Here is a 10,610-nt window from a genome sequence, read left to right as displayed (position 1 = left end):
CATCTGGATGCTTGGTGTCTAGGTGTGGGGTTCTGCAGTCTGACAGAGAAGGGAGGAACTTCAGAGACTGCAGAGGAGATCTGCCAGGATGGAGATGGACATCTCTGAGGAGAGTTTGAGGCTGCTTCAGCCTGATGAGGCTCGGGGCACTGCCAGAGCAGTGTGCACATGGCTGAAGAGTGGTTTCAGAGAGGATGGAGCTCTTCAGGGGAGTGGGAAGAGACCAAAATGTCCACAAAGTGCAGCTTGGACAGTTCAGAGTGGAGAGGAGGCCAAAGAAATGTCCCTCAAAGGGCAGAGCTGCTATGCATGAGGCCATCCAGAGGGGTCAGGAAATGGCAGGGAGAGCTGAGACAGCTCAGGGAAGGGATGGAAATGGCAGGGGGAGAGCTGGGTGGCAAAGCAAGATTGGTGTCAGCAGCCTGAAGGGAAAGAGAAGCAGGCATGGGACAGTGTAGAAGAGGCTGCAGTGAGGATGGCCAAGGGCTCTGGCAATGCTGAGAGGCACAACAGGACCAAGGCCTTGGTCCCCTTGGCTCTGGCAGTTGCCTCTGCCACCAAGGCCTGGGAGGAGAAACTTGGCTTTGAGGCTTTGAGGTTCTCCTATTGCAAGGGCAGTGGTCAGGGCTTGGCCTTTCTGCTTCCTAGATCAAAGGCAAGTTTTTCTGCCCTGTACTTTGCCTTTGTCTTCCTGCAATCCTGGCCTCTAACAAGCTGCTCTAACAAGTCCCTGGGGAGCCTTTGTCAGTAACAAGCCTCAGTGAGGCCAATCAGTGCTTCAAGGTACTTTGGAGTTTGCTTCTGCCTTGGACTTCTTGAGAGGCTTCTTGGCAGTCTCCTGGCAGGACCTAAGGGTCATGTAATCAGCCCCAGGTACTCCATGGGGCTCATTAAATACTGCTGAACTTTTCATTATTGCCAAGGTTTCTGCATATAATTGGAGAGGTTTTCATTGCACAAAGCATCTGATGAAAAGTATTTTAAAGGTACATTTAATTCCTTTTCAGCACCAAACCACAGCAAAACCTGACAAGGTCCTGCCCTGCTCAATGCTCATCCTCACTCCCCATTACCCCCAGCAGAGCCCTGAGCCACAGGTAAGGGACTGGATCTGCCTTGTCAAGGATAGGAGGTCAGGGCTTGGCCCTTTGGATCAATGAAACCCCTCCAGGTTTCCTCAGCAGCAGAGCCACCTTGAGCTGCTTGTCCTGACCTGTCAGCACTGCCCCAGTTCTCTGCTCTCACCACAGCCTGGAGATGCTTCAGTGCCTCCAATAATGCTTCCATTGCATCCACTGTCTCCTTCTGCTCTAACCAGACCCTGGGGACCCTTTCCCAGTATGCTTCATTGGGACCCATTAAGAGTAGAAGAAACTTCAGAGTTTGAATCTGACTTTGACTTCTGGAGAGGTTTCATCAGCTTCCTCCAGTCCCTGAGGTTTACAGGACACCAAAAGCCAGCAGAGGAGGTATTAAAATACCTTGGGCTGGTTCTCTGCCACCCTATCGGGCCAGGCTCCTGGGCTGGAAGGCTGATGCTGGCAAGCAGGCACCACTGCAGGAGACAGCTCTGGCCAGGAGCAGCTCCTCTGCACAGCACAGCAGGGCTGAGGACACTGCCAGAGGATCTCAGGGAGATGAGGAAGGCAGAGAGAGCCTCAAGGTGGCCAGGACAGGGAGGATGACTGAGAGCTCACTGGAGGAGAAGTCACTGCAGTCACTGACACAGTGAGGCTGTGGGTGCAGGACACTGCAGCTGTAGCTCCTGGAGGCATCTCCATCTTGGCAGCTGATGCTCAGCTGAAGGCTCCTGGAGTATGCACACAGAAGGATGACCAACCCCCTTCAGTTCCATCCTGTGAGCAGCAGTGAGCAGAGCTGGGGAAGGAGAAGGCTTCACCCCCAGCCCCTCTGCCTTTCCCTCTTCCCTTCACTCACTCTGCAGCACTGCAGGCCTGCTCCCTGGTTCTCCACCTCTCCATGGCTGTGGTGGTTTTAGGCTGTGCCTTTAAAATTTAGTTAGAGATTTTGAGCAGAAAAGTAGGAACAAAATAAATAGATCACTCTTGGGTGTGAAAAGGAAAAGGAAAGATTATTCTAAACAAATTCATTGGATAAATATCTGGAATCAGAGGAGCTGTACCATAACAATTCTCTCTCTTCTCTTCTGATCTCAGCTGTTTTGCTTTGCTGGGGAGAGATCACCTGCTTTGGCTGCCCTTGGCTAAGTCTAACCCACTGCTTTTTTTTCTCTCTCCATTCCTCCTTTCTGTCTTGGAACTTGGGGCAGGGGTTAGGGGCAGTGGAGCAGCTTCCCTGGTCTCTGGCCAGAGGGGTTTCATGTCATTTGCTAATTTTAAACACCTGTCTAATATTATCACTCCTGGATGTTCTGTACCTGTTCATTGCATTCCATTTTAGAGTGTAGCTCTTGCTTGTAAATACAGCTTCATTTGCTTCTAACTGAGCTGCTCTGGTCTGGGGAAATTTCAACCCACCACAATGGGACTCTTGTTCTCTGGATTTGGGCTGTTTGTCACTTTGTGTTCTGAAACCAGAGGAATCTTCCTGGCAATTCTGAGTCCCTGCTGCATTTGAAGCTGTGATTAACTCTGACAGCGTTTGGTAGTGATGGGACTGAGCTGATCCATTCCTCATGCAGCTCAGGGAGGGAGGTTGCAATGAGGCTGAGAGAAGTGTGCCCTAAGTTGTCACTGCCTTTTTTGTCCTTGGACAGGTCTCCATGGCCACAGGCAGCAGATGGCCAACAGCAGCTCCATCGCGTATTTCCTCCTTCTGCCATTCACAGGCACAGAGCAGCTGCAGCTCCTGCACTTCTGCCTCTTCCTGGCCATCTACCTGGCTGCCCTGCTGGGCAATGGCCTCATCATCACCACCATAGCCTGGGACCACCACCTCCACACCCCCATGTACTTCTTCCTCCTCAACCTCGCCCTGCTTGATCTGGGCTGCATATCTACCACCGTTCCCAAGTCCATGTCCAACTCCCTGAGGGACACCAGTGACATCTCCTATGCAGGATGTGCTGCACAAATACTTTTTTTCCTATTTTTCATTTCAGCAGAGTTTTCTCTCCTCACCACCATGTCCTACGATCGCTACGTTGCCATCTGCAGACCCCTGCACTATGAGACCCTCCTGGGCAGCAGAGTTTGTCTCCACCTGGCAGCAGCTATCTGGACCTGTGGCTTTCTCTATGGACTGCTGCACACAGCCAATACATTTTCCCTGCCCCTCTGCCAGGGCAATGCTCTGGAGCAGTTCTTCTGTGAAGTGCCCCAGATCCTCAAGCTCTCCTGCTCCACATCCTACCTCAGGGAAATCTGGCTTATTGTGGCCAGTGCCTGTTTATTCTTTGTGTGTTTTGTGTTCATTGTGGTGTCCTATGTGCAGATCTTCAGGGCAGTGCTGAGGATCCCCTCTCAGCAGGGACGCCACAAAGCCTTTGCCACCTGCCTCCCTCACCTGGCTGTGGTCTCCCTGTTTATCACCACTGCCATCTTTGCCTACCTGAAACCCTCCTCCATCTCCTCCCCATCCCTGGACCTGGTGGTGTCAGTTCTGTACTCAGTGGTGCCTCCAGCAGTGAACCCTCTCATCTACAGCCTGAGGAACCAGGAGCTCAAGGATGCCCTGAGACAAATGATCACTGGATGCTTTCAGAAGCAATAAACTCTTTGTCTTCTCCTGCAGAGCAGTTCTGATGTCACTCAGTGCAGGCCCAGCCTGGCTTCTGTACTTGGTGGTGGTGGTGTTTTACTCTTCACAAAACTCATCCCTTTTTTGTGTTAACATTCTCTGCTTTGATGACCAAGAGTTTGTGCAGCAGGACCTCTGCTCTTTCTTTGGTTGAAAAAATAAAGAAACTTGCATTAACATTTCCCTTCCTGAGATCCTTCCTCCAGGACTTCTCCAGAGGTGCAGGGTCAGATCGTCTGCAGATTTTGGGGAGGGAAATAAAGAAAGAGACTCTTAGTAACAGTTTTGTTTCCTGAGTACCTTCCTCCAAGCCTCCTCTGGAGCTTCAGGGACAGGTCCTGTGTGCAGAGGCAGAGGGGCAAAGAGTCCCAGCACAGCAGCTCTGCCAGGGAGCACCAGCACCTGGACTTCCAGGGCTGTTGTCTTTCCACTTCCAGCCTCTCCTGGGTCAGTGCAAGGCCTGAGTGCTGTGGCAGCTTGGTCATTGTTCTGCTGCATGCCAGTCCTGGGAGCACAGGCAGGGACAGGCCATGGGAACTATTCTGACTAAGCTGGCCCCCAAGAGAAGTTCCCCAAAGACAGATGATCTGCTCAGGGCAGAGTCTGAAGGCTTAGGTCTTCACCCAAAGTTTCTCTCAAGAGCAGGCCCAAGAAAGCGTCCCGTGGATGCAAACAGCAGGGAACAGACAAAGTGGGATTGTGCAGGGCTGGGGCACACAGCAGTGTGCTGACACAGACAGGCCTCTTGCAAGAGGCCTGAAGGAGCAGCAGAGCAGGCTCTGATCTGTGTCTCTGTTTACTGCACACTCTGGGGAAGTGTGTTGGGTTGAGAGGAAAGGCTCTGCTTTCCCTCCCCCACTGAGAAAGAAGCCGTGGCTAAACCCAGTTGGAGAAATGAGAGTATATTTTACAAGGTAACACAACAAATACAGGTATTTTACAATATATACAGGAATATACAGCAAATTAACTCAACCAGAAACCAGACCTCCCACAGAGGGGGCTTCCCCCTGTGCCCCCTTCACCCCCCTACCTCCCTTCTCCCCCAAAAGAGGTAGAAAAGAGATGAGGATGGTTAACAGGGCAAGAAAGAAAGAGAGGCCTGACATAGGAGTTAGTATCTTATCTTAGTTGGCCAGAAGCCCAGAAGCAGATCCAGCCGAAAGGAACAGCGAAGGAAGAGAAACTGAGAGAAAGTCCCAGCTCCCCTGGGTCTAACAATCTCACCTCCCACAATCCTACCAATGAAATTTGTTTAGAATACTAATGAAATTTGTTTAGAATACCAAAATATTTTATAAACATTTAGCCAGTGTGCCCCTTCCTTAAAGGTACAGCCTCAAACGGTCACAGGAAGCTGTCCCAGAGCAGTCATCCTGGATGAGCCACTCACCACCACCATTTCCACCACTGGTCTCTCACCACAACTTGAGAAGTTTTTTGTCCCCCAGTTGCAGGTCACAGGATCAGGAGGTCAGCAGTGCCTGCTGGCATTGCACAGATGAGATACAAGCATGGCCATGGTGTGTGGGGTGAGAGGAACCTGAGTGAGCACAAACACCATCAGCTGTTGCTGGGGGGTGCCAAGGCACTGGAAGTGTGAGGAGCTTCCCAGCCTCTGGCAGGGGCAGCAGGAGGCGAGGGACACTCTGCCTGCTGCAGTGCAGAGCTTGTGTAAGTGGTAGGGAAATACTGTATGAACATCCTGAGGTGCAAAAGGAGTTCATGATGTCTGGCAGAGCCCTGACACTGGATGTAGTCTTCCTTGACCTTAGTAATGCTTTTGACACTGTCTCCCATAACATCCTTGCCAGTAAGCTCAGGAAGTGTGGGATGGAAGAACAGAGAGTGAGATGGATCAGGAACTGGATACAAAATAGAGTCCTAAGAGTGGTGGTCAAAGGTGCCAGGTCCAGCTGGAGAGCTGTAACCAGTGGAGTCCCTCAGGGATCAGTGCTGGGTCCTGTCCTGTTCACATCTTCGTCAATGGCATTGATGAGGGCACAGAGTCTGCTCAGCAAATTTGTTGACAATACCAAACTGGGAGGCTTGGCTCAGACACCTGAAGGCTGTGCAACCATTCACAGACTTGGACAGACTGAGAGCTGGGCAGAGAGGAACCTAATGAGGTTCAACAAGGATGAGAGCAGAGTCCTGTTCCTGGGCAGGAAGAATAAACTGCAGCAGTACAGGCTGGGAGGTGATCTGCTGGAGAGCAGCTCTGTGGAGAAGGACCTGGGAGTGCTGGTGGGCAGCAAGTTCTGCATGGGACAGCAATGTGCCCTGGTGGCCAAGAAGGCCAATGGGATCCTGGGGTGCATTAGGAGGAGTGTGTCCAGCACATCCAGGGAGGTTCTTCTCCCCCTCTACTCTGCCTTGGTGAGGCCCCACCTGATATATTGCATCCAGTTCTGGGCTCCCCAGCTCAAGAGGGACAGGGGTCTGCTGGAGAGAGTCCAAGGGAGGGCTACAAGTGTGATGAAGGTGAGGAGAGGCTGAGAGCCCTGGGGCTGTTTGGTCTGGAGAGGAGAAGACTGAGAGGAGGTTTAATAAATGTTTATAAATATCTGAGGGATGGTGGTCAGGAAGGAAGGGACAGGGACAGGCTCTGCTCAGTCGCACCCTGGGACAGGACAAGGGGCAATGGCTATAAACTCCAGCACAGGAGGTTCCACCTCAACATGAGGAGGAACTTCTTCACTGTGAGGGTGACAGAGCACTGGAACAGGCTGTCCAGATGGGTGGTGGAGTCTCATTCTCTGAGTCTCATTAACATCTCCAAGCATAGCCTAGGCCTTGTCCCTGGAAAAACTGATTCCACTCCTCCCATCCTGCTCCCATCAGTGCTATAGACAGAGGGATGGAGACACCATCAGCAAGTGTGCTGATGGCACCAAGCTGAGTGGTGCTGCTGATATGCCAGAGGGACAGGATAGCATCCAGAGGGAGCTGGACAAGCTGGAGAGGTGGTGCCCAGGTGACCCTCATGAGGTTCTACAAGAGCAAGAGCAGTGCTGGGCTGGAACAATCCTCACTATCAACACAGTCTGGGGGAGGAGGTGATAGAAAGCAGCCCTGAGGAAAAGGACTTGGGGGTGCTGGTGGGGGAGAAGATGGCCAGGAGCAGGCAGTGTGAGCTTGCAGCACAGAAAGCCAAGGGCAGTCTGGGCTGCATCCAAAGCAGCAAGACCAGAGATGGAGAGAGAGGATCCTGGCACTTTATGATCACAGTATCGCCAAGGTTGGAAGAGACCTCAAAGATCATCAAGTCCAACCTGTCACCACAGACCTCATGACTAAAACATAGCACCAAGTGCCATGTCTGAACCCCTCCAGGGACAGTGACTCCACCACCTCCCTGGGCAGCACATTCCAATGGTGAATGACTCTCTAAGTGAAGAACTTTCTCCTCACCTTGAGCCTAAACTTCCCCTGGTGCAGCTTGAGACTGTGTCCTCTTGTTCTGGTGCTGGTTGCTAGAGAGAAGAGACCAACCCCCACCTGGCTACAACCTCCCTTCAGGTAGTTGTAGAGAGCAATGAGGTCTCCCCTGAGCCTCCTCTTCCCCAGGCTAAACAATCCCAGCTCCCTCAGCCTCTCCTCACAGGGCTTGTGCCCAAGGCCTCTCCCCAGACTTGTTGCCCTTCTCTGGACACGTTCAAGTGTCTCAGGACACGTTCAAGCCTGTCTCACAGTGGGGAGGGCTAGCCGTGGTGGGTGGGCGAGCGATAGCTCCCAAAACCCGAGAGGGCGAGCAGTGGCTTCAGTTAAAAACTGTTCTCAAAAGCTCAGGGAACTCATTCATGGCTTTGGCTGGAAAAGCCGCTCTATCACTCCCCCTCTTAAGTGAACAGGGGGAGAAGGGAAACAAAATATAACCTAGCTGTAATTTCTGCAGTATTTTCTATAAGCTTGCTTAAGATCCAAGCTCCTGTGCTGGCCATGTGGCTTCTTGATAACTTTTGCTTTGTTTAGGAAATACTTTATTTGCTTAGGAACCTGCCAAGGCAGATAATGGCTGTGTGTTTCTTCCCCTGCTTGTAGGGCTGCTGCTCTGTGGGAGCTATGCTGGACAGGTTATCATTTCTTTCTCCCCACCTGAAATGAATGTAGAGAATCTTATTATGCAGGCCCCCAAGATTTTGATCCATCCTTACGTGAGCTCTCTAGGACTGCTAAGCAACATCACTGGCATGTTGCAGGTTCTGTGGAGTTTGGTTCCATCATGGCATGAAAGGAGACAGCCCTTGGGTGGGGATATATTGAAATGTGCCTTGAAGTGGTCAGTCCCTGGGTGGCAGGGTGTGTGGAAGGACTTGGGCAGATTCCTAGGAGGGTTATCACCTTCCATAGCCTGGGATTTTACCCCAGAAGAGGCAAGGGATCCTACTAAACTGACTCACCATCTGATGGAAGGGTGCTTTGCTTATCCCAGTGAGAACCAACAACTTCTTGCACTCTACTGGGGCCTGGCCTGTGCTTACCGAGCCACAGTTCAATACTCTATGGGGACTATGGCTGAGGCAGGCACCCAAACACTACCTGAGGACACCATGGTGGAGATGGGGACCCAAACAGCAACCAGAGAGATTGTCCCAGTCGTAAAAAAGAAGCAGTGGACAAGGAGGTCAACAGGTCCCTCTCATCAATTGGTAAGGGATGAGGAAGATTATGATCAAGAGGCTGGTCCATCGAGTGGGAAATCAGAGGAAGTGAGTGAGATTAAACAAGAAGCAGAGACTACTCGGTCCTTAACCTCAGCGGAACTGAGAGACATAGGCAAGGATCATAGTCGCCAGCCAGGAGAGCGGATTGCTGCTTGGCTGCTCCGGTGCTGGGATAATGGGGCTGACAGCCAACTGCTGGAAGGGAAAGAGGCCCAACAATTGGGACCCATTGCTAGAAACAGAGGCATTGAGAAAGGCATTGCAAAAGAGACAGGCATAGGCAGCCTCTGGAGATGACTCCTGCTAAGTGTGAGGGCCAGGTACCCATGCAAGGAGGACCTTGAGTTCTCCAGGGAAGTGGAACACTGCAGATGAAGGAATCCAATACTTAAGAGAATTAGCAGTGTTGGAAGTTATCTATAGTGATTTAGATGATCAAAGTGTCTCCACAGATCCAGAGGATATCCCAAGCACACAGGTGTGACCGTTTGACGCTGTGCCTTTAAGAAAGGGGCACACTGGCTAAATGTTTGTAAAATATTTTGGTATTCTAAACGAATTTCATTGGCCAAGTATAGGGGGGAGGTGAGATTGGACCCAGGGGAGCTGGGAACTTTCTCTCAGTCTTCCTTCCTTCGCTGTCCCTTTCGGCTGGATCTGCTTCTGGGCTTCTTGCCAAGAGATAAGAACTAACTCAATCCCTGTAACAGGCCTGTCTGCTTCTTCCCCTGTCCTGTTAACCATCCTCGTCTCTTCTTCTACCTCTTTGGGGGAGAAGGGAGGTAGGGGGTGAAGGGGGAAGCCCCCTCTGTGGGGGGTCTGGTTTCTGGTTGAGTTCATTTGCTGTATACTCCTGTATATATTGTAAAATACCTCTGTTTGTTGTGTTACATATAATCTGTTTCCTTGTAAAATATACTCTCATTTCTATGACTGGGTTTAGCCGTGGTCTCTTTCTCAGTGGGGGAGGGAAAGCAGAGCCTTTCCTTTCAAACCACCACACACTCTTTTTTTTTGGCTCACCAACATGGGGCCGGGTAATTAAGTAATTAAGTTGATTTATTGCTTGTCTCAGCCGGAGAAATGAAATGAAGGTGCTCTGGGTTTTAGAATGTTTATTCTTCTCGGTCTGTGGCATGTTGGTCTACCGGTACTGCATCGGGTTGATGTTAGACCAGATAGGTAAATATTTAATGCGTAAAATCTATTTGTGGTTTATGCATAGGATCCAGCTGTTGGATGAACGCTGTTTGGGTTTTTTTGGGCTCACTAATTACAGCAATACAACGTCTTCTACTTTGCCGATCGAGATAAGGGAGTTTAAGGTCCCAGGAGGTCAAAGAGTAACTTTAAGTGCTGGCTGGGATCCTAAGGTGATTTATTTGACATGTGTAATCCTGCTGTTGCTGATAATTATTGTGTCTCTGCTGTGGGTTCTACATAGAGAGCTGAAGGATGAAATCAAAGATTCCATATCCCAATTGGCACAAAGAGATAATTCCAATTCTTCCTCCAGGTGGGTGCAGGTTTCAGCTGTGAGGAATAGATGTCCTCCAAGGAGGTCATTCCAAAACAGACCAAACCAAAACAGACCACCAAGGCAATCACGTAGGACCATTTGGATAACTCTGCGTGATCAGTTTGGTGAGAACATGAACAGATGGGATGGCCAACCAACTTCTAATCTTTTCAGGAGACTGAGGGAACTGCAGAGTGGCAGAACCCAGGGTAGCAATACCAGAAGGGTAGCTGTTACTTCCACAGTTCCTCAGGACAACTATGACAGCTCCAACAGTGGCTCCAGTTCTAACACTGCACAGTGTGCTCGTTGCACCTGTGGACATGTTCCCCATAACTAGGGGTGCCCTGCCTCCCGCCAGGGGGAGGAGAGGGATAATGGAGATAACAGAATCTATTGGGATGTGTACATCCAGTGGCCTGGCACTTCACACTTTCAGAAGTACAGGGCCTTGGTTGACACAGGAGCTCAATGCACCATATTGCCATCAAATTATCAGGGATCAGAGTCTATAACTATTCTGGGAGTCACTGGTGGATCTCAAGAGTTGAGTAAGGTAGAGGTTAATATAAGTCTAACTGGTAAGCAGTGGAAGAAGCATACAGTTGTGACCAGACCTGATGCACCTTGTATTTTGGGAATTGATTTTCTGAGAGAAGGGCGTTTCAAAGACCCTAGGGGTTACAAATAGGATTTTGGAGTAG

General features: G+C 50.6%; 1 protein-coding gene across 1 annotated transcript; it reads left to right on the top strand.

Moving 5' to 3' along the window:
• The first annotated feature begins 2,760 nt into the window (after positions 1-2,760).
• Positions 2,761-3,693, top strand: LOC128899290 (olfactory receptor 14J1-like). The gene has a single exon (XM_054177669.1). The coding sequence runs from the start codon at positions 2,761-2,763 to the stop codon at positions 3,691-3,693; it is 933 nt and encodes a 310-aa protein (XP_054033644.1).
• Positions 3,694-10,610: the final 6,917 nt, after the last annotated feature.

The sequence above is a fragment of the Dryobates pubescens genome, chromosome 43 (assembly GCF_014839835.1).
Source record: "Dryobates pubescens isolate bDryPub1 chromosome 43, bDryPub1.pri, whole genome shotgun sequence".
NCBI classification, from domain to species: domain Eukaryota; kingdom Metazoa; phylum Chordata; class Aves; order Piciformes; family Picidae; genus Dryobates; species Dryobates pubescens.
The sequence above is the reverse complement of the archived record's forward strand: the minus strand, read 5'-3'. Positions and strand labels throughout refer to the sequence as shown.

What these genes read in the sequence shown, in the direction of transcription:
- LOC128899290 (XM_054177669.1), top strand. Translation starts at nt 2,761, where the DNA reads ATGGCCAACAGCAGCTCCATCGCGTATTTCCTCCTTCTGCCATTCACA.